The sequence below is a fragment of the Nyctereutes procyonoides genome, unplaced genomic scaffold (assembly GCF_905146905.1).
Source record: "Nyctereutes procyonoides isolate TBG_1078 unplaced genomic scaffold, NYPRO_anot_genome, whole genome shotgun sequence".
Taxonomy (NCBI): domain Eukaryota; kingdom Metazoa; phylum Chordata; class Mammalia; order Carnivora; family Canidae; genus Nyctereutes; species Nyctereutes procyonoides.
In genome coordinates this window covers 24633091-24656066 of record NW_026575052.1, presented here as the reverse complement: position 1 = coordinate 24656066, position 22976 = coordinate 24633091, and the positions used below count along the sequence as shown (strand labels likewise).

The 22976-nt window shown below is 52.5% G+C and overlaps 1 protein-coding gene across 2 annotated transcripts; it reads right to left on the bottom strand.

Annotated features, from left to right (window-relative positions):
• Nucleotides 1–1618: 1618 nt before the first annotated feature.
• On the bottom strand, nucleotides 1619–22385 carry IRX5 (iroquois homeobox 5). 2 transcript variants are annotated; one of them, XM_055332021.1, is made up of 4 exons: nucleotides 22045–22385; nucleotides 20531–20936; nucleotides 19593–20372; nucleotides 1619–1728 (listed from the first exon to the last, which is right to left on the bottom strand). In XM_055332021.1, the coding sequence occupies exons 1-4, from the start codon at nucleotides 22291–22293 to the stop codon at nucleotides 1664–1666; spliced, it is 1500 nt and encodes a 499-aa protein (XP_055187996.1). In that variant the 5' UTR covers nucleotides 22294–22385; the 3' UTR covers nucleotides 1619–1663. The 2 variants fall into 2 exon arrangements, with proteins under 2 accessions (XP_055187996.1, XP_055187997.1); XM_055332022.1 differs by lacking the exon at nucleotides 1619–1728 and having other exon boundaries at nucleotides 18987–20372.
• Between the last annotated feature and the right edge of the window lie 591 nt (nucleotides 22386–22976).

The window sequence follows — 22976 nt, the reverse complement described above, 5'->3', positions numbered from 1 at the left end:
ATACAACGGAAGTTTATTTTTGCCCATGTCGAGTCTAAAATGGATGCTCCTGATTGGAGGTGGCCTTCCTCCAAGAGATGATTCAGGAATCCACATATTCATTGTCTTGAGGTTCTTTTATTTTCCTGCATTGTGCCCAAGGTTGTTGTGCTCATCTGCAACAAGCTGTGGAAGGAAAAAGAGAGGGAGGAGAAGGCACACCCACTTCTTCACAGCGAGCACCCGGAGGTATCACTTCCTATCAGATTCCGTTGCCAAGAATGAGTCATATGACTTCACCTAGAAGCCAGGCGGGAAGCCAGAGTTCCGGCTTGTCACTGACACCCACTGATGACCTACACTCAGGAAATGGGAGCGTGGGTCTTTGGTGGACATTTCGCCTCTCTGCCACATACTTGGGTTGTAAGGAGACCCCTGGGATCTGGTTGAGTTAGAGTCAGGAGGTATAGACTTGAGCTTTCAGTCTGGCTGTCAGAGTCCTTTGGGGTGAATCATGTCATCTCTATGAGTCTCAATTTCCTAATCTGGAAAGTGGGGATAATGCAGAAGGGAAGGGGGAAGGGACGACCATGTTACATACCATCAGACATTCTCCCTGCAGTTGCCCACTCATTTTAGATATAATAGTATTTTAGGAAAAATGTGATGATGTCAACAATTTACAGGGCTTCCAATGGAGGGGAAAAAATGGTTGAGAGAGCTAGTGATGCTGGACCTAGATTCCTGGATGATGACTATCAGCTAGAGCCGAACATTGGAGAGGCATCACCACAAAGTATCATACCATCCCCACCACCACCCCTGTGTGGTCCACTTTACTCATTTACATGGCTCATCTGGTCCCTATCAGCAAGCAATTTTGAGACCCCTGAGCTATACCAGTGTCATATAGGTTAGTAATGATCATCCCTCTCAAGCTGGGGAATGTTTTACTCCCACTGTTCTGCTCCCCAAGGAACTTAGGCATTTGCCAAGCCTCCTCCCCAGCTGCAGAAGCCTCGTGCATCGGCTTAATGAACTGATCAGCTCTCAAAATTGCTTATCAACAATGAAGGTCGAGGTATAGAATGTTTTTTAATTGTTGATTTTTTAAGATCTTGGCAAGACCATTAATGTTATGAATATACCGCAGCACAAACTTCAGAGTCTTGTCAGTTTTCATAATGTAATGAATGGAGAAGGTTTGATTCAGATCCTTGTGAGTCCAATAATATGATTAGGAGGCTGGCCTGCTAGGAGGTTGGGGCACAAGGGGAAATGACTGGCTGATTGCTGTAATTGATTGGCACCAGTGGCGATGCCAGGAGCATGGCTTGGTTGGGGCAGGCTAGTTATCTTCTGCCAATGTCCACTTCGATATCCCCGGGAAGGCAGTAGATGAACAATCATGGAAACCTTTAAAAGTCTGTCGACAGAAGATAAGTTAAGAAATAGAATTATGTAAGACTGCTGGGCAGACTGCAGGGCAGCAGTAGAAAAGAGAGAGAAAGAGGGAGGGAGAAGGCAGGAGAAGAAGAAGAAGGAGGAGGAGAAAGAGGGGAATGATTCTGCATCTATTATTTGGGACAGACTAAAAGATGCTGCTGTAACAAAAGAGCCAAAATCTCAATGGCTTGAATCAACAAAGGTTTATTTCTTGCTCACGGTCTGGATCCATCGAGGGTCAGCAGGGCTCTCCACTCCACATTGTCCTCAGTCTGGGACCCAGGCTGATGGAGCCTCCACCATCTGGAACATTATTATGGGAGGGAAAGAGAGAGAGTGGTAAATCATGCAGTGGCTGTTAAAGAACCCCACCTGGAAGTGACACATACCACTTCTCCGTACATTTCACTGGCAAAGGAAGTCTTAGGCCATGCCCCACCCAGAATGACTGGAGAAGTACAATCCCACCACATACCCAGGAGAAAAATGGGAAGTCTGTGATCAATCGTCATATCTACCTCTCAGAATTTGCAGGATTCTGGATCTGGAAAGATCTATACTTGTTGGGACTCTTTGGGTTGCACTGAAGAAGAAACTACTTAGAAGGGAATTTATTAACTCCCAAACCCCAAATCCAGCAGCAGATCTGTCAGTCTTCAGGCAAAGCTGAATCCAAGGATTCAAGGTCTCTAAGGTCTGCTCTCTTGCCATCTCTCAGCTCTGTTCCCTTCCATGTGGACTTCCTTCTCAGGTTCCCTAGTACCAGAGTGCAAGTCCAATGGGAAAAGACTGACTCCACCCCTCCCCCATTTTAATAAAAATCCTGAGCCTCAATGTCATTGGACCAAATTAGGTCACATGTCCATTGCTGAACCAATTATTGTATCCAGGGCAAATGGAATGCTAGTCAGGCTTACATCCTAAGTCTAGAGTCGAATTAACTTCACGAAAATCTCATGGACCAAGGAAAGGGTAAGGGTGGATCTCCAGGGAATTTTAGGATGCTGGACCAGAATGGGTGTCCAAAAATATACACAAAGAAAACAATGCCCAACCACTACAGGATGCAGAGGGGCTCCCACTCAATGATTTGCCAAGTGTTGTTTTGTAGATATGTTTTAGGGATTGCCAGTGAAGGCTAGGATGGGGTTCCTGCACTCCTTAATCTCCTTTTCAATTAAAGTAGTTGTACTATGTTCCACAGAAAAATCTTTTTGGAACCAAAAAGGGAGGTCCTCTGCTTTCAAAAAAAGAAAGAAAGAAAACATGCAAGGAGGGGGATTAAACACTACTGCTCTTTGATTCCTCCTCCTCATTTTACAAGAAATTGAAATTCAGAAAGATTAGTAGATTTCTCCTCATGTCTCAGCCAGAATTGGTCGTATGGACACCTAGCTGCAAGGGATGCTGGGAAAGTAAGCATCTGGCAAAGGGGAATGAAATGATCACGAATGACCTAGACATAAATGGCACATCCCTTAAGGCTGGGCACATTGCCACCCCCAGCAATGTTGAAGTTCCTTCAGGAAAAAAGGAAGGAAATGGCTTTCACGGAGCTGTTGGCTATGGTGGTATGAGTCTGATCTCACCGAGAATTCCTTCAGGCTATGGCTGGCCCTTATGCCTCTGTTTATTCCTCCATTGGTCTCTAAAATTTGCCTGCAATGATCTCCTTCACCCCTCCCCAAGGTCCTATGAGACAATGAATCATACACTGACTTTTAAAGTGCCCACCCAGGGGTGGCCTGGCTGGCTCAGTCAGTTGAGTACATGGCTCTTGATCTTGGGGTCATAGTTCCAGCCCCACATCTGGGACAGAGTTTTTTTTTTTTAAGATTTTATTTATTTATTCATGAGAGACACAGAGAGAGAGGCAGAGACACAGGCAGAGGGAGAAGTGGGCTTCCTGTGAGGAGCCTAATGTGGGACTCGATCCCAGGACCTGAGCCGAAGGCAGATGCTCAACCACTGATCCACCCAGGCATCCCAGAGTTTATTTTTAAAAAATTAAAAAAAAAACCTGTGAATTGCATACCCAAGATCATGCAACTAGTAAATTTTGCTCATCCCTTACTATATGCCTTTAGCACAGAAGTAGACAGAAGACTGAGGGAGGAGGGAGCTTTGAGCACAGTCCTTTTACCACATAGGGATTGACTCTACAGGGTGGGGGACAGAGTGAGAATGTTGAGCATGCCAGGCAGAGGGAACAGCATGTGTGAAGGCCTGGACACCAAACAATACAGAACAATAGAAAACAGTTTTACGTATTTAGAGCATAAAGTCTGAAGGAGCATCATCTTATGGAGTTTGCGCCTTGCATGAGGCCAATAGAGAGCCATTAAATACTTCAGGTGGAGATTTATGTCATTACATATGCAGTCTATCTTCAGTGGGGAAAATCAACGAACTGCAGGAGCAGGACAAGAGCTGGGAGGCCATCAAGGTGGCAGGAGGTGACAGTGATCAGTGGCCTGGATCACAGTGATGGTGGCAGGAATGAAGGGAAGTGTAGCCTCAAGAGAAAAATCAGAGGTGTGGAATCCACCAAATCTGAGTCCAGATTTGGTAACTGGAGGTGACAATTGGGAGAAGTTGGGAAAAGCTGAGACTGACTCATAGGTTTCTTTTTACTTTTTTTTTTTTTTTTAAGATTCAATCATTTATTTGAGAGACAGAGAGAGAGAGCAGAGGGAGGAGCAGAGGGAGAGAATCTTCCAGCAGACGTCCTGGTGGGTGCAGAGCACAACGTGAGGCTCAATCCCACGATCCATGAGATCACGACCTAAGCTGAAACCAAGAGTTGGATGCTCAATCGACTGAGCCCCCCTGGTGCCCCCTGACTCATGAGTGTCTAGATGGTGATGCCCTTTACTGAGGTGGGGCTGGTGGGAGCGAAAGACGGAGGACAGGAACCCAGGCAGCCTGGCTCCAGAGCCTACACTCTTAGTCACAATGTGCTTAGGACTCAGGACTGGGCTTGGGGCATTAAGGGAACCCTGATCAACGTGAGAAACCTCCCTCACTGGATGTGGGTACACTGGACTTCCCAAGCCTTCATGCAGCCAGCTCTGGACCCTGCGTCCGAGCAACCCTAGGCCTTTGCTCCTCCATTCCATCCAAGATAGACACCTGTGTCCTCAGCTTTGCCCCAGGACAGACTACCAGGGTGCCTGATACACATCCTGATAGAACTCTAGTATGCGCTTTACTACTTCCTCAACCTGCGTTCCCAGAAAATCACTTGGATGCTCTTACCTCAATAACCCTGAAGCTAAGCCTCTACACCTGACACAGTATTGATAGCAAGGGGACAAACATAAATTATTTAAGCACTTGATAAACTCATCTTAAAAAAAGTGTTGAAGAATCAATGCCCCCAAAGAGCTAAGTCAAATAAATAGTTTCAAAAAAAAAAAAAAAAAGAGAGAGAGAGAGAGAGGAAGGACTGCCCTGCCAGGTTTTGAGACTGTGCTGCAAAGCCATAATAGGACAAATGGTATAGTACTGACTTAAGACAAATAGACCGGGAGAGCTTAAAACCATATCTCCCTGTTTATAGAAACATACGTGCAAAGACAAAATGTCAGTTCAAAGGTCATGGAAGTGTGTGCTTTCTGGAATCATCTTGTTTCTGTCCTAATGTACAGGCACTGAGCATGTTATAGGTGGTGCTAAAATGAATGACTTCCTAAAGCACTCCATGGATAGGCTCACACTTATTCCAACCAGACCTCTAGGACTCAGATGGTGTCATCACTACTTTACTGTGGGGAACTCAGGCTCTGAGAGGTTAAGACGCTTGCCCAGGTCACACAGCTAGTATGTAGCAGAGGTGGGATGCAGACCCAGCTTACTCTGACCCCAGAGCCAATGCTCTCTGCTGTCTCTTCCTCAGCAGCAGCCCCACACAGAGAGAAAGCAGTGTAGGCTGGAGCCCTTGAGAAAGCCTAGAAGCTCCCAGAAGCCCTTGAACTCAATCTCCAGTCTCTGAAGCATGAGTGGCTTTAGGCAGGTGACTGGCATGGATTGTTCTGAGCCTAAGAATCCAGCCTGGAAAAAAAGGCTTGGAGTGAGTGTTTAGCCAGTGGGACCACACAGCACAGGATACCCATGAGGGGTCTTGGGAGACAGGACCACATAGGAGAGAGGGGTCAGACTCATGAAGAGCCTCGACTGACAGAGAGGAATTGGAACTTTGAATCTTTTTGAAGTGCAGCTTTGATTTTGTCATTCTCCTGCTCTACAAACTTCTATAGCTCCCCAGGCTACTATCTCCTAGTTAATAAGGGGAGAGTATGTAGATGCAAAGATGTGGGGGAAAGCCTGGAGACAGACCTATTAGACATCACAGTCCAAGAGGAAGAGGACAAGGTGTGCAGGGGAGGTGAGAAAGGAAGAACAAGTGGTTTGGGGCAGGATTCTGTGAAAAGCCCCCACCCTTCCAACCCCATCAGCATCCTACTACTCTCACAAAATTAAGGGTCACTGCTTCCCTGAAGCATCGGATAACATTGCAAGGTTAGCAACAAGCAGGGACCTTATTATACTCACAGAAATGAGCCATGAAGAGCCAGAGAAATAGCTACTGCCTAAAGCAGCAAAGAATAGCCAACAACTCCCTCCTGTGCTCCTCTAGGCACAGAAAATAAGGGTCAGACATTCCCAGGGTTCATATCTGGCACCAACTCAGGCAAGTAAATCTTTCAGGGCCTTGGTTTCTTCATCTATAAAGAGTGCCCACCCTATAGGTTTGATGAGGTTCTACTGAGATCATGTACATAAAACCTTCCATATAATAACATGCATATCCTAGGAGCTCAATAAGGTAGCTACTACTGTTGATAACCAAATAATTGTTTAAGCAACACACTAACCCTTGAACCATGTGATCAGCAGCTTTCAACAAAAGAATAGGTGTTAGAATTTTCAAATATCACATATTTTACAGCCCCCACCCCCACCCACTGCGAGGTGGAGGCAGGTGGGCTTTAGGGCCAAAAAACTGTCAGAAGACAAATTCCACTCGATTCAATTCCAGAAGTTATAAATTGTCATTCTTCCCGCTATAGAGATTGCTAACTATAAATGGGTGGAGAGATAGATGGGCAGATAGTAAATCGTGAAAGCTGAACATGTGTTCTCTCTTTGAGGTACTGATTGCAGAAAGAAAGAAAGAAAGAGAGAAAGAAAGAAAGGAAGAAAAACCAGTTCCTCTTCCACAGGCCCCTTCTTGTGTGACAGAAGCCCACAGTGTCACCTCTAGGAGTTTCTCATTATTCAGCAGTTTTTGGAATGAGTGATTGATGTAATTAAAGTTATTGGTAAAGAAAGACTCAGTCACCAAGGAATAGATGAGTCAGCAGAAAGTTTAAGTAATGAAATAATGTTCCAAGGAGTGATTCTTAAAATAAGCTCCCCCCCCTCCACCACCACCACTTAACTCTAGACATCTTAACCATTGCCGGTCAGCAAAAAGAACTGAAGTAGTTAAGACGTGGGGAAAACACCACGCGATTATAGAAATTCTCGGGTGAAGTCATTTCAACAAAAAGAAACCTTTGTATGGAGTCGTATTAGGAAAAGCATACATTTCTAGAGCATCAACCATGTGCTTTGGTGAGCTTTGTTCACGTTATCTCATTGAATCCTCACCTCTGTGGTGGATACCATAGGTATTCCTGTGTTTTGGATGAGGACACTGAATTTCAGAGACGTTAAGGAAATCTCCCAGGGCTGCACAGCGGGCAGTTGGCACAGATGGGAATGAAAGCCAGGCAGGTGGGCGCTGGGGCCCACCTACCTGTTCAATCACCACAGCTCCTGGGCCTCTCTGTTTGGATTTCTCAGCCATTTAATCTGGTTCACTAATATACTCTGGAGAACAGAGTGCTGGCGGGATTTGAACTCATGTCAGGCTGACCCCAGAGCAGTTTCAAATTTCACATTTCTTTTTTTTTTAAGATTTTATTTATTTATTTATGAGAGACACAGAGAGAGGCAGAGTCATAGACAGAGGGAGAAGCAGCCAGTAGGGACCCTGATGTGGGACTCGATCCCAGGACCCCAGGATCACACCTGAGCTGAAGGCAGATGCTCAACCATGAAGCCACCTAGGCATACCCAAAATTCATATTTCTGTGGGAGAATACAAACCAGTGCATTGACTTAGGATCCATTCACTTGTTTTCATTTCTGCTACCATGTATTGGGCCCTGGACCCTGTGTCGGTTTCATGAAGGTGACTGGGGCAGGGAGACCATCAGGAGGATATAGGACAGTCCATATGACAGATGACAAAGGCCCAGACCAGAGCAGCGGAGAGGAGGCAGTTGAATGAGATCCCATAGAAGGATCTATGGGACCTGGGAAGTAAGGGCATGTGGAGGAAAGAAAGGAGGCCCCACCGGGTGAGCAAGCTGTGCAGGAGGTCCTCACCTGGGAAGAGAAGAGGAGGAAGGAGCAAGATGTGATGAGGAGTATTGACTTCCGGTGACATTACATCCAGGGCCCAACAGTCCCCCACTTATTAACCATAAACAAGATTACTGTGTGTCACCGTGGGTGGCTTCAGAAAAAGGAGAGTGGGATGGGCACTTGCCACTTGTGAGCAGCTGGAGAAAGAGGACATGAGGGACAGCTAGGGGCAGGGAGCTCTCAAATTTGGGGGGTGGCATCTAGCTCCTCAAGCCCTTCACCTCCCCCCATACAACTTTGCTCAGAGTTGGAGGCCCAGGCCCCCTTTCCTTTTCCTAAAGAAGGAAAGAAGGTCCAGAGTCTTTTGTGGTGTGAAATGGTATATTGGTCTTGGCCATTTCTCCCCCAAGAATGGCCCACAGACAAGAAAAAAGGGGGCTGAGGCCTTGCAGATCCAAGGGGGCAGAAAGAACAGCAGCTCAACAGGTTTACAAAGATCCTCCCAGTTTGGTCCTGCCTTCTCCAAAGCAGGCGCGGACATGGGCATGACAGTACAAGGGATTTATTAAGAAAGGAGTATGGGTGGGCAGCCCAGGTGGCTCAGCGGTTTAGCACCGCCTTCAGCCCAGAGTGTGATCCTGGAGACCTGGGATCAAGTCCCATGTCGGGCTCCCTGCATGGAGCCTGCTTCTTCCTCTGCATGTCTCTGCCACTCTGTCTCTCTCTCCTCTCCGTGTATTCTCATGAATAAATAAAAATATTTTTTAAAAAAAGAAAGGATCATGGGGGGCACCTGGGGGGCTCAGTGGTTAAGCACCTGCCTTTGGTGTGATCCTGGGGTCCTGGGATCAAGTCCCACATCGGGATTCCCACAGGAAGCCTGCTTCTCCCTCTGCCTATGTCTCTGCCTCTCTCTGTGTCTCTCAATAAATAAATAAAATTGAAAGAGAGAGAGAGAGAGAGAGAGAGAGAGAGAGAAAAGAAAAGAAAAGAGAAAAGAAAGAAAAGAAAAGAAAAAAGAAAAGAAAAGAAAAGAGAAAAAGAAGCATAGGGGAACCAAGGTGGGGATGGGGAGGCAGCCATCCCCGGCTCTGTCACCAAACAGTTTTGTCATCTTGGGCACCTTGAACAAGTCAGGGATCTCCATTCCCATATCTATAAAACGAACAGTTCCTATTTTCCAAAATGTGGTAAGCACATCTCTGGGACCACAGGACGTGGTGCTAGGTAGGGCGAAGAGATGCTCATGTGGCCCACGTGCCTTTGAAGACAGCCTGCAAAGCAGGTAGGGAGCCCAATGCCGGAATGGGGAATGGGGTTGGGAAGACTTCTGGGAGCAACCAGAGACCCCCAGAGATGTGCTCACCTTCCAAGCCTAGGTCACCAAGAACCTCACTTCATGAATTTGCTTTTTATCATTGTCTTGTTTTGATAGAAAGTGATTGTCGCTTTTCAGTTACAGCAACGGTATAAATATTCCTTTCAAAATGATGGTGACAAAACTCCAAAACTCGAAGGATGTTATTATGTTAATAGTAGTTGCAATGAGGCTGGCACAGGGGTTTGGAGGATGGGAGCCCAGAAGGTTTTGAAGAGCACTTAGCAAAGCAAGGGCTCATTCCTTACAGACTCAGGTCCCATGGAGCCTTCTCAGACATTGCTCCTACATGATCTAGGACCTGTCAGGTGTTTGCCAGATTCAAAGGGGGAAATTAAAAAGGAAAAAGAAAGTAAGGAAGGAAAAAAAATGTCTGGAGAGAAAAACAACCCCACCAACCAAAATAAACCAGGCCAGTGATTTTTCTACCACACTCTTCATGAGAGCAGAGAGGTGGTGTTTATTCTAAATGAGTCCTTTGCTCCAAGCTGCCACTAATCCACTCTTTTCTGTGATCCAGGAAAGCTGGTCCTCAACAGCCAATGAAGATCTTTGCACGTATGAGTATTTGGAAAAAGAGCCACCTATTACCACAGGGTTTGGATTTAGATGCTGGATACAAATAGAGGGCAAACAAAACTAACAAACAAATAAAAAAAAAGAAAAAGAAAAAGAAAAAGAAAAACCATTGTGGTTTGGATCTAAAAAAAAAAAAAAAGTCTCAGAAATGACAACTGTGTGGTAAGTCTGATGTCAAACCGAGTTAGCTGGGGAAGGTGTCTGGGATGCTCTGGAACGGTGAGGGTATTTGGAATCTAGGGCTAACAGATGTCTCACTCTGCTTGAAAGATGTCAAGATGCTGTTCCTAAGGGCCTGTGGGTTCCCTTGGGGACAAAGCCACTGATAGTTTTACAGAAAAAAAATGCCCAAGCTGACGACCATATATTCAACACAAGGAGTCAAGAAAAGAAAGAATTGAAGGAGAAAAAATAAAAAAACAAAACCAGTCAAGCTGAGACATAAGGAAAGGAAGGAAGGAATTAAAAAATAAATACATGAAAGATTCACGATTCAGGGCCTTGTCCCCTACTCAAATCTTTGGTAGGAGTTGCTCTGTGAACCTCTGGGTAAAAAGAACATTGATTTTTGTTCGCATTACGTAGGATAATGGTGGGCAGGCAGACAGTCACTTCCAAAAGGAGGAGCAAGCAAATCTCCTCAGATAGCAATGACTTCTGGAAGAAAACCCTCCCTGGCAGGGGCATCAGGCTCAGCCCCTCCTTGCTGCTGAGTGTCTGGGAGAGATGGCACATTCCTAGCCTTCCCCTCATCTGTACCTTGCACACGGAGTCCTGAGGAGGCAGCCGTCCTCCAGCAGCATTGGAGGAGGGCTAAGATGTTTCCCGGCCCAGCCTAAAAATATCTCCCTTGACAGCCTGTCACAGTGTCTGAGATTCCACCATTATAAATTCATTCCTCTCTGTTAAGGTGTTTTGTTTCCAGTTCTCTGTTAAAATACAGATATCCCCGAGAATTTAGCTTGGGTGAGGCACAGACAGGACACAGCCCAGGAGTTAGCAGGCCTAGATTTCTCACTCAGTTCTGCCTGTAAGCTCACTGTGAGCTTGGGCGAGGCATTTTCTTTCTGGACCTCAGTTTCTCCACTGATAGAAATAGAAAGAAGAAAGAAAAAGAAGGAAAGAAAGAAAGAAAGAAAGAAAGAAAGAAAGAAAGAAAGAAAGAAAGAAAGAAAGAAAGAAAGAAAGAAAGAAAAGGGCAAATGTTGTAGGCAGGGAGCTCTGAGATGTCTGATTCCCGGAAGGAGCATGACATGTTCGTTTTAGGGTTTGCCCTGGACTCTGTGCTCTTTGTCACTGGAGACGCAGCATGCCCATTTGGGCAGTTCTTTTGAGCTGAAGGTCAGGTCATACAGTGTCTTATTTTCTCATAATAATAATAATAATAATAATAATAATATTTTTTTTTTAAAATACCTGTTCCTCTCTTATATTTGACATCTCAACAAATGGCATCTCCCAAGCCCCTTAGTGCTCAGGTCGAAACCCTTGGAGGCATCTAGAACTACCCCCTCCCCCTCATCCCCCTCCCCACATTCAATCTATCAGCAAAGCCTGTTGACTCTACTTTCAAAATGCAGCCTAAATCTGATCACTGGGAGCAACCACCACTTCTCTGGCTATGACTGTGGTCCAAGACAGTGTTCTCTCTCCCTGGATTCTCCATCAGCCCCCTAACTGGGCCCTGCTTCTATCTTGTCCACCCAGAGTCTCAGCTCCTCACGCCTGAGAATGCCTGAAGACATAAATTAGATCCCATCACTCCCCCAGACCATCCCTCTCTTCCTTTCTCTCTCTTATCATTAAACCCAAAGATCTCACTAGTAACAATAAAGGCCCATATAATCTGGCTTTGCCTTGGCCTCATCATCTCCAACAAAGGTCCCCTTACTGTTGCTCGAATCTCTTCCTACCTCAGGATCTTTGCACTTGCTATTCCTTCTGCCCAGAAATCGTCCCCTCCAATATCTTCATGGCCTACTCCCCAACTTCTTTCAGGTGTCTGCTCCAGGGCCACCTCTTAAGGAATGCTTTCCAGACTGCCCTGGCTAAAATGGCTAAAAGAGCACACCCCCTTCCATGTCCTTATCCTACTAAATTTTTCTGCCAATACCCATCACCCAGACATTGTGAGAAGACATCATCACACTCATTTGTTCACTTTACGTCTCCTCCTCCACAGTGTAAGCTCCAGAAGGGCAACATTTGTTTTGTTCACCGCTGTAAAATCATACCTTGAATGGTGCACCTGGGATATTTTAGGTGCTCAGTTAGTAGATATGAGAGGAAGGGAACAGAACAGGTTAAGCAGAACTGCACTAACCTGGAGGCTAAATCTAAGGATTCTGTTGGAGGGATCAATGCCAAGGTCCTTCCTGCACTATTCCAGCAGGGTAGGATGTCCTGGGGAGTCAAAGGTAGAGTGGACTGTCAGAAGAGGGAGGTGGGGCAGCATGGAGGATACAGGGTAAGCAGGGGAGGTAAAGCATCTCAGCTGAATTTATAAGTTTATGGGCTGCAACTTCTTGATTGAGACCAGAGGAAGCTAAACAGCCATTGTGGACAAGTTCCAAAAGACAGGATCCTGCAGACAAAGGGCAGGTTGTCAGTGAACCACCAGGAGGACCAGCCTGAAATTGGTTCTACACCAAAGCAGGTTTTCTCAGGTCTGATCAGGTCACTCCTCTGTCTAACTGCCTTCTCAGGCTCCCAGTGTCCCCCATCAAGCCCCAGGGAGTGTAGCGAGGCCAGAGAAGGTGGGAGGAGGGAGAGTGCTAAGGAACAACAGCCATTATGTGGCATGATCTCCCCAAAGCTTCAGTCTCCTGCCCTTCCCTCTGATCCCCAGGCCTTGGCTAGTGTCTCTCATGAAGTAAAGTCATAAGAGAGCATCACCCTAGTAACTATATTGAAGGACAAGTGGGTGCCTGCCACTCAATAGAATCCTCACAAAACCAGGGGAGGTACAGGCTTCATTTTACAGACGAGGCCACTGAGGTTGAGAGGTTATCTGATCGGACCAAGACATACAACCTAGTCAGTTGCAGAGGTTAGGACTTAGCCACCAAAGCCCAAGCACCCAACCCGTGAGCCATAACGTCTCTGAGCTGCAGCCCACGTCTCCATCCCGACACTGCCTGGGGTTCCCTGGTCACAGCAGTCCCAGTAATTGAGAGGCTGAGGCTGGAGAGGCTGGAGAGGCTGGAGAGGCTGCCTCCCGCTTTGGGCCTGCAGCCACAGGAGCCTGGCCTCCCCCCAGGCCTGAGCAGCCCGCCCGCAGGGGGCGATGATGGCACGGCGGGAGTCGCCCTGAACGCGGGGTTGGCCAGCAGAAAGCAGCGAAGGGCAAGGAAAGCGCCCAGGGCCAGGGCCAGGTGCTAGGGGAACCCCTTGCGGCGCTGAGCAACCCCCTGGTGGGGGGGGCCGCACCCCAGCTGTGTTGAGCGCCGCCGTCAGGCCGCTGGTGCGGTCGGAAGCTCTCCAGCCCTTGTTTGATGAGCAGCGGCCAATAAATTCATTAATCATCATTTTATGCCTCATCAAACCCCCTCCAAGCCCCTCCATGGGAGTTACACAAATTAGCCCCTGAAAAGACAGTAATTTCAGTATAGCGAGGTAAGTGCTTTCTGATGGGCTCCGCTCACAGAGCTCTCCTGACAAGCCAATCCATCAGCGCCTTGGGGTTGGGGCGCGGCCGGCGCCCAGCAGCCCTGGCGGCCTCCCCTGCTCCAGCCCTCCCGGCCCTGGCCAGCCTAGCCTCGGCGGGCTACCTGGAGAGGGCCTCAGACTAGGGCACCCCGGGCCGCGGCTCCTTTACAGCCGCACCGCAGGCTGTGTGTCCGGCCTCCTGTCCTCACGCACCCCCACCTCCTCCCCAGCCCTTCGCAACAGAAATCTGGCAGTGGGGGAAATCCCAGGCCCCATTTAGGGAACGAACGGGGAGGGCGACGGAGGACTAGCGCTCAAGTTCTGAACTCCAGCCCTGGGGAGGGGAGAGCCAAGCAGCCCTTTCTCCTCCTAATGTCTAGATGTCCGGGTTCTGGGACCCCTTGAAATTACTGAAGAGCTGTATGTATTGCATGCGCCCTTTATGGGGCGCGGTGGCAATCCATGGCATCCTGACGATTGGGAAAGAAATCCCAATCTTTCCAAAAGAGAGCCATCTGGGAACAGAGAAGGGGTCCTTCTGTCTAAAGGGCGGCTCCACGGGACCCTGGTGGCCGAGGTGGGGGTGGGGCGTGCCTAGCCTTTTCTGTGGCCCCGGCGTCTTTCTCTCTGAGACCCTCACCTGGGGTGAAAGACGACGCCTGGGGAAGAGAGTAAGAAAGGATTTTCTGTCGAATGGGCCGGGCCAGCTGGACTCCAGCCTGGAGAGCTGAGCATGACAGGAGAAAGGAAAGAGCCGGAGAAAATTGTGGTGAGGAGTAGGGTATTTGCAAACACGAAGCCCGCCGGGCGCCTTCTCACTTTCTGGTCCTGGTGCCCAGAATGTCCCACGGGCACCCTACCCGGCGGGCAGGGGCCATGCAAACGGGGTGGACGAGGAGCGGCAGGCCGAGCCTACCGGCCCGCGCACCGTGACCGGCCAGAGCCCGAGCGCCCGCCGAGCGACGCGCAGCTCCTTCTTAGCTTCCCCTCCGCGGCGCCGCATGCCTCGGAAAATAAGTTAGCAAACGGGGAGCCGTTTATCTCTTTTATCTTGGGGCCTGATCCAATTAAATAAGTGCACATTTACATTTGCATCCATCAGGCGGGAGCGCTGAGAGCCCGGGGTTTGCTCCGAGCAAATAAAAGCAGATTTCACTGGGAAAAGTGGCGTCTGGGCGCGCCGGGCTCGTCCGGGCGCCGGAAACGAGCGCAGCCAGGAGGGCCGCTTTAGGGACTCAGAACTGGGGCCTGAGGCCAGCAGGAGGCTAGAGACCCGCAAGGCCCGGAGAGGCAGGCCTGGGCAGGGGCTGCAGCCAGAGCTGCATCCCCGCCCCAGAGGCGATCCTCCGTTAGGCCACCACCTGCGCCCCGCCGTGTGCCCTGGACCCAAGTCACATTTAAACGAAAACGAAAAGGAGACTAATTCTGGCCAGGTCACCGAGGGAGACCCCTGAGGTGGGTCTAGGGACAGTCCTGCAGTTTTGGCCAGTTTGGAAGGAGGGCAGGTGGCAAGGTCTCAGTCAGGCCCGATTTTCCTATTCGATGGCCCTAGTGGAAAGAGATTCCCAGAACCAGGCCGAGGACGCGCCTCCGCTTTTCCCCCCAGTATCTCTGCAAGACGGGAAGACCAGTTGATACCAGCGGTTAGCGCTTCTGGAGGGGTGAAAGGGGACGCCCAGGTGTGCACCTCTTGCTTTGCAGCGCCCACCTCATTAAGACGCTTTCGAAATAGGAGCGTCTTAAGAATGCGCAGGTAGTTTTGTTTTTCCCTTTTCCTGTGTCTGTACAACCCATAGACCAAAAGACGGAAACGGTTTTTGGGGGTGCGGTCTCGCTCGCGGTAGACCCCAGACACCCGAAACCGCAGGTGAGCCAAAACCGCGCGGGTTCCGGGACCGCGGCGTGGCGAGGCCCGCAGATGCGGGAGCGCGCACCTGAAGCGGAGCGGAGCCCGGGCCCCACCCGCACACTTGCTCCAGCCGTAGCCGTAGGCATATTTCTCAATTGCCTGCTGCCTGGTTTCCGAGCCCGTGGCCAAACCGTGGCGGGAATCGGTAGGGTTAAAACTATTCTAGTCGCGGGCCCCGCTTTCCAAATCGTCAGTGCTGTCTGGGTCGTGGGACCCGAGACGCAGCGGGTGCGGCTGGCGGGACAGTTCCGGGGGTTCAGGACTAAGATCCCGCTGAGGGGTGGGGGGCAAGGCCAGGTCTCGCCTAAACTCCTCCTCTCTTCCAACCGCGTGGCGCCGGGGGACCAGTAGGCGGCGCCCTCCCTAAACAGCATCCGCGCTCCGCTCCCTCTTGGGAGCGCAATCACATTCCTTTCACTTTGGGCGCTTTGCAAAGCGCTATCGCTTGCCTCTGCCCGAGGTGGCGGCTGGTCGTGGGGGACAGGTGGGCCGGGAGGCACGATCGGTTCTAAAACTGCACGTACGGACCCTCCCCCGCCACCCTCCAGGCTCCCAGAGCTGCGCGCCTCTAGCAAAAGGAGAGAGGCCCCCAAGGGTTTGTAAACCAGAAGGCCTCGATGCAGGCCCCGCACCCAGGCCAGGGAACGACACTGCGGGCCCCAGCACCCCGAGCCAAGGAGCGGGAGGTGCCGCAGGAATGTCCCCTTTCTGTAGCTCCTCCTCGGTGCCCGCTTAGGCGCCCTCGGGGATTGACTTGGGTTGTTGGCTCTTCACCCCCAAATGCCATGAACGGATTCGGCCCCGCAAAGAGAGGGAAGGGAAGGGAACGGACCCAGCAGGTTCTGGTTCGGCGCTGCCTCAGGGGGATGACTGTATAGACCCCACGCAGTGACCCCGCTGCCCCTGCTGCCTGGGATTCGGCCCTCCTGGTCCCGAAGTGCCCAGCTAAGCGCTCCTCCGGGGGCCGGAACCAGCACAGCCCAGCGCAGGTGGCAAACGCCCGCGCAACCCCAGCACCCAGGTGTCAGGCACTGCCTCGCGCAGCTTCCGCGCCCGGGTCCAAGCCTGCGAACCGGCCCCGACCCCACTGCACGCCACAAGTTTGCCCCCAGCGCCTCTCAGACGCTGCGCCTTCCAGACGGCCCGAGACGCGGCCGGGCGGGGCTCCAGGAGGCACTCGGGGTCGCAAAGACGCGAAACTACTTCTAGGATTAAGCGCGGGAGACATCTCCCAACTATCCAAACCCCGAACTGCCCGGCAGGCTCCCCCTAACCGGGAAGTCTCTAGACACCAGAAAAACCACTGGCCACGAAACCCAGCTCTGCAAGGGGCAAACCCCACACTTAATGGGAGGTTTGCATGCAAGATGAAGTACGCAAGAAGCCCGTGGACACTGCGGAGGCCAAGGGCAGGAGGGATGCGGGCCAGGGGCAGCGACTCGGGCTCCAGCCTTCGCGCCCCAGCCGGACTCGCTCTTCTGGCGGGGGAGGCTCCTCGCGCCGCCCCTCGTTGGGGAGAAACGCCGTGGGCTCCCGGGTGCGGGGTCCCGTTCCCAGGCAGCCCCGCGGGCATTCGGCTCCCGGCCCCGAGCCTCCGCGCTCCGCCTGGGGAGGCCCGCGCCGCGCTATTTGCATATTCCCGGGAACACAGGGAGGCCTGCAATTTTCTTTTTAAAATCATTAGGCAGGGTTTAGGGCCAGCGCTTCCAAAACCCCGCAGAGTTGATGTCGTCCTTAAACCCTCTCTTAAGAGAAGGGGACTGGCCTATTCTTCTGACTTTTTTAGAAGAGAAGGTGACTCCTGGGGCTGCATATTCAACTGGGGGGTGGGGGTGAGGGTGAGGGGGTGGAAAGCTGATTGTGAACCAGGCCGTCGGCGGGGTGGGTGGAGGGGGCCGGGGGCGGGGGTAGGGGGGTTGGTGGGTGGAGGGCAAGTCATCTCTGGAATTCAATTGTTAAAAAAAAAAATCATTTATAATTAAAGGGACAAAATAAAATACGATCGTCTCATGCATATTTAATCATTCGCACTTCCAGCTTTGAAACCATTTTTCCCTGCGTGAATTTTCTCACTCATTTAAACTCTTAAGTCGACTGTTGTTCGCAAAAACATCTGGACAATGCAGTTTTCAAACTTGTTTAAATTCGAACAAGCTAATGGAACCCCGTCGCAGGTTAAAAAAAAAAAGAAAGAAAGAAAGAAAGAAAAGAAAAGCAAAAGTTAAACCTCCGGTGAAAGTTTGGGGTGTGTTTAAAAAACAAGTAGGGTTGAAGTAATCTTGAATAGAAATGCAAATATGTGCATTCTGATTTAGCCTAATTAAACTAGTGTTATGTGCAAACACATTCTCTCTACACTCGGGCTTTGGGTTTAATAGAGCAAATTAATTCCCCTCGATGGAGTATGTTTTTGCTGTAAACCCTCCCCTCCCCCGACCACCGAAAATTTCCCACGAAGTAAAACACGTCGGCGGTTCCATCTCTCTGGCGCATAATGGAGACGCGAACCCCGACAGTACAGGGGGGCCTCGGGCACCGGGCGGTGTCTCTTCCTCTTTTGGGGTTGAGACTCATCCTGACTTTTCATTTTGAAATGAACCATGCGGGATTTAAACGGGGCGGGGGCGGGGGGGAGGGTAACCTCAGAAATACTTTAGCTACTTGGACTCTCCACTCCGAGACAGGAAAAGTGCTAACGCGACGACAAGCCAGATCGAGTTCACAACAGCCTCATTATCTAAGGCCAATGTCCTCGAACTTTTAAAAGCCACTTGTCCAAAAAAGGGGGCCCGTGCGTGGAGCGGGGGCTGGGGGCGCCCCGCGGGCGGCTCGGGGCTCCCCTCACCGCCCCCAAGCGACTGTGGCGCGCCCTCCCCCACTTCCGCCCACTCTCCAATCTCCGACTCTGCGAAGTGTAGGCTTGTAATTCAGGACAAGTGTGACACCTACCTGTGAAAGGGGGGAACCGTCCCCTAGCCGGTCCCGCGGCCCCAGCCTCGCTGCTGCGCGGGGATCTGCGGGGCCGCCTACCACCCGCACTGTCGCGGCTGGAACATTTACTAATTTAATCAAATCCAGCGAAGAGATCAATGCCCAATTTTGAAGGGGTAGGGAAAAGAGTGACTTGGGAAAGCCTTCTCCTTGGCATCCCCTAACGCTCCCCGCCCGCATTAGCCCACAGCACCTTTGAAATAGTAATAAGGGCTAAATCCGGCATAAAATCGAACTCATTAGCAAAGTTCACCAGCTGATTGCTTTGCATAAAACACGACACTGATTGGAAGTAATTAGGTTAAGCGATGGAGCTCGGGTGGTGCGCGTCTCGAGCAGGCTTTGCCATCTCTTCTCCCTTCTGGGCACACACTTGGGTCTCTCTCCTCCTTCCTCCAGGGTCCAATCTCCCCCAAGCAGCCCCCCATCAGTGATCCAAATCTGCATTCCCGGCAGGGCTTAGGGTCCCCGGGGCTTGCCGCCTAATTAAGGTTTCCCCTTGGCACACTGAGGTTGCTCTGCGGAACCTTTCATTCCCCACTTCGGAAAACAAAAAAAAAAAAAAAAAAAAAAAGTTGCAGTTTCCACCTTTTGTCCAAGGCGATGGACAGTTTATTGAGGCTTCTAAAAAGTAATGAGTGGCTCTGATTATGTTAAAATCTCTTTTAATTAAATATTTTGCATTTTACAAAGGCGGCTGCAGTTTCTTTTACTTTTTAAATCTAAGAGTATAACCTGTTTCCTTTCTGTAATAATACTTTAGCTCATACCCAGCAAAAAATCAATAGGTGTAAAAAAATTAAATTAAACTTGTATTTTTAAACTATGAAACAGTTTGGGGGAACACAAATGTATATATTTATATTACAAAAAAACATTAAATGCCTGTACAGGTGTCTTAATTTCATAATTTACTTCAAAGATATTGAATTATCAATTTAAATACAAAAATGCTACATTAAATATACAGAATAAGATTTAATACAAATCCTTTTTTGATTTTTTTTTTCTTTTCGGTTGGTTAAGACATTTTTGCGTGGGGTGGGGGGAGATGTTTACATGTGTATGTCATCCATCTCCGTGAACTATAAACTTTTTAATAGGAGGGGTAGTTTTGTTTTTCTCTCTTGTTGATGGAAAAATAACTGCCAAGGCCATGTTTTTTTGTTTTTTTTTTGTTTTTTGTTTTTTAATAAATTAGGAAAGTCCGGGACCGACGCAGCCCGCGTTAAATGTCGGACATACCTTTCTTCAATTCATAGGGAGAGTCTTTGCACAGGTCTAGCTGAGACTGGCTCCGCAACATTTTCGGGTCTTTAGCCAAAGCGTCCGCTCGGTTCAACACGGTCTGGTTTAATCCATTGAAATGCGAGCCCGGACCGGTCGTGGGGCCCGGCCCTGGCCCCGGGTGGCCGTGAAGGTGTCCAAAGGAGCCATAGTTCGTGTAGCCGGGATAGAAGGGCGCCGTGTAGTAGAGAGGCCGGGACAGCACCGTCCCGCCTGGAAAGGGGCACTGCGCCGAGGGCGAGCGCGCTGGCGCCGGGGCCGGCGATGCGCGGCTGCCTCCCAGGGCTTGCCCCGCCACCGGCCCGGGGCACGGTGGGCAGGGAGAGCCTTCGCTCCCGCCGCCCCCGTCCTTGACCTTGTCCGAGGATGTGGCGATCTCCGCCAGAGACCACAGTTTGGGCTTGGCGAGCACCGCCTGTGGCGGCGGCGGTGGCGGAGAGTGTATGACCGAGGGCCCGCCGGGACCGGGGGGCAGCTCGCCCGCGGCTGGGTGCGGGCCCGGAGCCGGCGCGCCCGAGGGGTAGTGAGGGGCCGGGTCCTCGGCCAGCCGCGCTGCCGCCGGCCCGGCCGGGGAGGGCCCGCCGGCGCGGGGGGGCCCGGGCAGCGCGTCCAGACGGCCCTCGGAGGGCGGCTCCTTAAAATCCGAGTCGCTGAGGCTGCCCTCCGTCTCCTTGCCGGCGGGGGTGGGCGGCCCCTGCAGCCGTTCGCAGCCCGCAGCCGCCTTCTGCTCCGCTCCTCCTGCGGGCGAAACCCCAGGCCGTCAGGGGCGCGGGGGCTGCGCGCGGCGGGGCCCGGGTCCCCGCCCGCAGAGGCGGACAGCCTCGCCCCCAACCTCCGGGGACCCCGCTTTCCCGTCTAGCTCCCGCTCCAACACACCCTCTCCCGGGCCCACCAACCTGCTTCGGGGCCCTCGGAGTCGCCCTTGCCCTCGGGCTTCTGGGGCTCGTCCTCGTCGTTCTTCTCCAGATCGATGTTCTCCTCCTCCTCCTCGTCCTCGCTGCGGTTCCGCGGCGTCCACGTCATCTTGTTCTCCTTCTTGAGGCGCCGGCGCGCGTTGGCGAACCAGGTGGACACCTGGGTGAGGGTCATCTTGGTGATGATGGCCAGCATGATCTTCTCGCCCTTGGTGGGGTAGGGGTTCTTGCGGTGCTCGTTCAGCCAGGCCTTGAGCGTGGCGGTGGCGTCTCGCGTGGCGTTCTTGCGGTACGCGGGGTCCCCGTAGGGATACGAGCCCAGGGGCGCGGCGTATGGGTGGTACCCCAGGGAGCCGGCCATGCCCGGTGTATGATCGTAGGGCGAGCCCTGCAAGGAACAGGCAGAGAGAAGGTGAGCGTGGGCCGTGGTCCCCAGTACCACCCAGACGACCAGGGGCACACTTGCCCTGCGCCCAGGGGTCCGCGAGCCGCGAGGCCCAAACGCCGGCTTCCCCAGGGGTAGGGCCGGCGGGCCCAGACCCGGGGCAACTCCTCCTCCTCCTCCTCCTCCTCCTCCTCCTCCTCCTCCTCCTCCTCCTCCGCAGCGGGCAGCGGGGGCGCCAACTCCTGACTCCGGTCCTTCCGGGGCGCCTGACGCCGTCCCGGCCTCGGCGACACCCTGCGGGGCCAGTCCGCCCCCCAAGCGCGGATCCGGCCACCGCGGCCAGGCCCTCCGCCCAGACAGAGGCCCGGGCAGCGGCAGCGACTCGGCACTTCGCGCCCTGGTGGCTGCGCGGCAGGCGCCAAGGAGGGAGGGCGAGAGAAGTCAAGGCATTCTTCGCCTCACAGAGGAAGGCAAAGGAAAAGCTAAGCCTTGCGCGGGCGCTCCCACCCCTCCAAAAATGTTACCCCAAACCGAAGCCACAGCGCTTTTCCAGAGAGTGCACCCGGCCGAAAAATCCCGGATGCACCGCAGCTCGGCCGACTTTTCAGAAATTTAATACCTCCAAATCGGATTGCGAAGATAGGATTACGGATTTGCGACATTTTGGAGGACTAATTAAAGGCGAGGCCAAACACATTTACATAGGCTCAGCACGCTTCTGCTCGGATTTCTGGTCCATTTCTTTGGAACTACTTTTCCAAAACGGCAAAACCCGAAATAAATAAAATAAAAATAAAATGCGATGAGATTTGCAGGGCGGCCCGGAGCTCACGTTCGAACCGAACGCTGCTCTTCAATTGCAGCGACCGGATCTGCCCCAAAAGCCCTGTCAGCTCAGCGCCCCAAGCAGGACGCGCGGCTCCGCTCTCCGAGCAACTCCAGAGCCCGAGGCCCGGGCGAAGCCGAGCGAGGCGGTCGCGCAAGTTTGCAGGGGCCGCGAAGCTCGGCGGGGGCGGTCCGCGGTGGCGCCGCGGCCCGTGTGCTCCGCGGCCCCCGCCCGCCCGGCGCGGCCCCAGCTGCCCGCGCCCGCCGCGGCTCCCAGCTCACTCACCACGTAGGACGAGAAGGCGGCGGCGGCGGCTGCCGCGGGGTCGGCCCCGTACTGGAGGTGCGAGTTGTAGCCCGGCGAGGGCGCCGTGAAGGCGGTGGAGCCGGCGTAGGGCGAGAACGCGGAGCCGGACGACGAGCGGCCGAGCTCATCCGTGCGGGGCCCCGAGATGACGCTGGTGCTGTACGCCGGGCACGAGTAGAGCGCCAGCGAGGCGGACGGCTGGTACAAGTAGCCCTGCGGGTAGGACATGGCCACGCACGGGCATGGGGCGCGCCGCGCCGCGGCCGCCAACGAGCCGGGCGGCGCCCTGCGAGGGCGAGCGGGCGGGCACCTGGCCTCCGGCTGCCGCTCGTCGGGCCCCGGCTCCCGGGCTCCGGCCCGCGGCGCCTCCTCGCTGGCTTCCCGCGCGCCTCCGGCGGCGACTGCCGAGCCCGCTCCTCTGCGCGCCTCGCTCTCGCTCGCCCCGGTCGGGTTTGCCCCCCCTCCCCTGCTGCTTTCTCTTTTTCCCCCTCGCTCTTTGCACTGGGGGGCTCTGCTTTTGGCTTCGCAAAGGTCCTGCCAAGATGCTAAGTTGGAAATTGAGGATTCTGACGCCTTGTGCGCGCCCGAAGCTCCTCCTTCCCGGGGTGTAGTCGGTGGGAGGACTGGCAGGAACCTCTGGGCGGCCGCAGCCAACCCGGCCGCCAGGCGCGCCTCGCCCTCTCCCTCTTCCTCCCCGGCTCCCTCTCCCGCTCGCTGGCGCGCGCCTCGCCCCTCCCTCGCGCCCGCCTCTCCTCCGCGGCCCTCCTCTCCACCCTCCTTTTTCTCTCCCCCCTCCTCTCCCGGGTCTCTCTCCCTCTCTTCTCTCTTTCTCAGACTCTCGAGCGCCGGCCCCAGGATGACAATCACATCCCAGGCGCGCCGATCTTTTCCAACTTTCCTTCCCAGCTAAG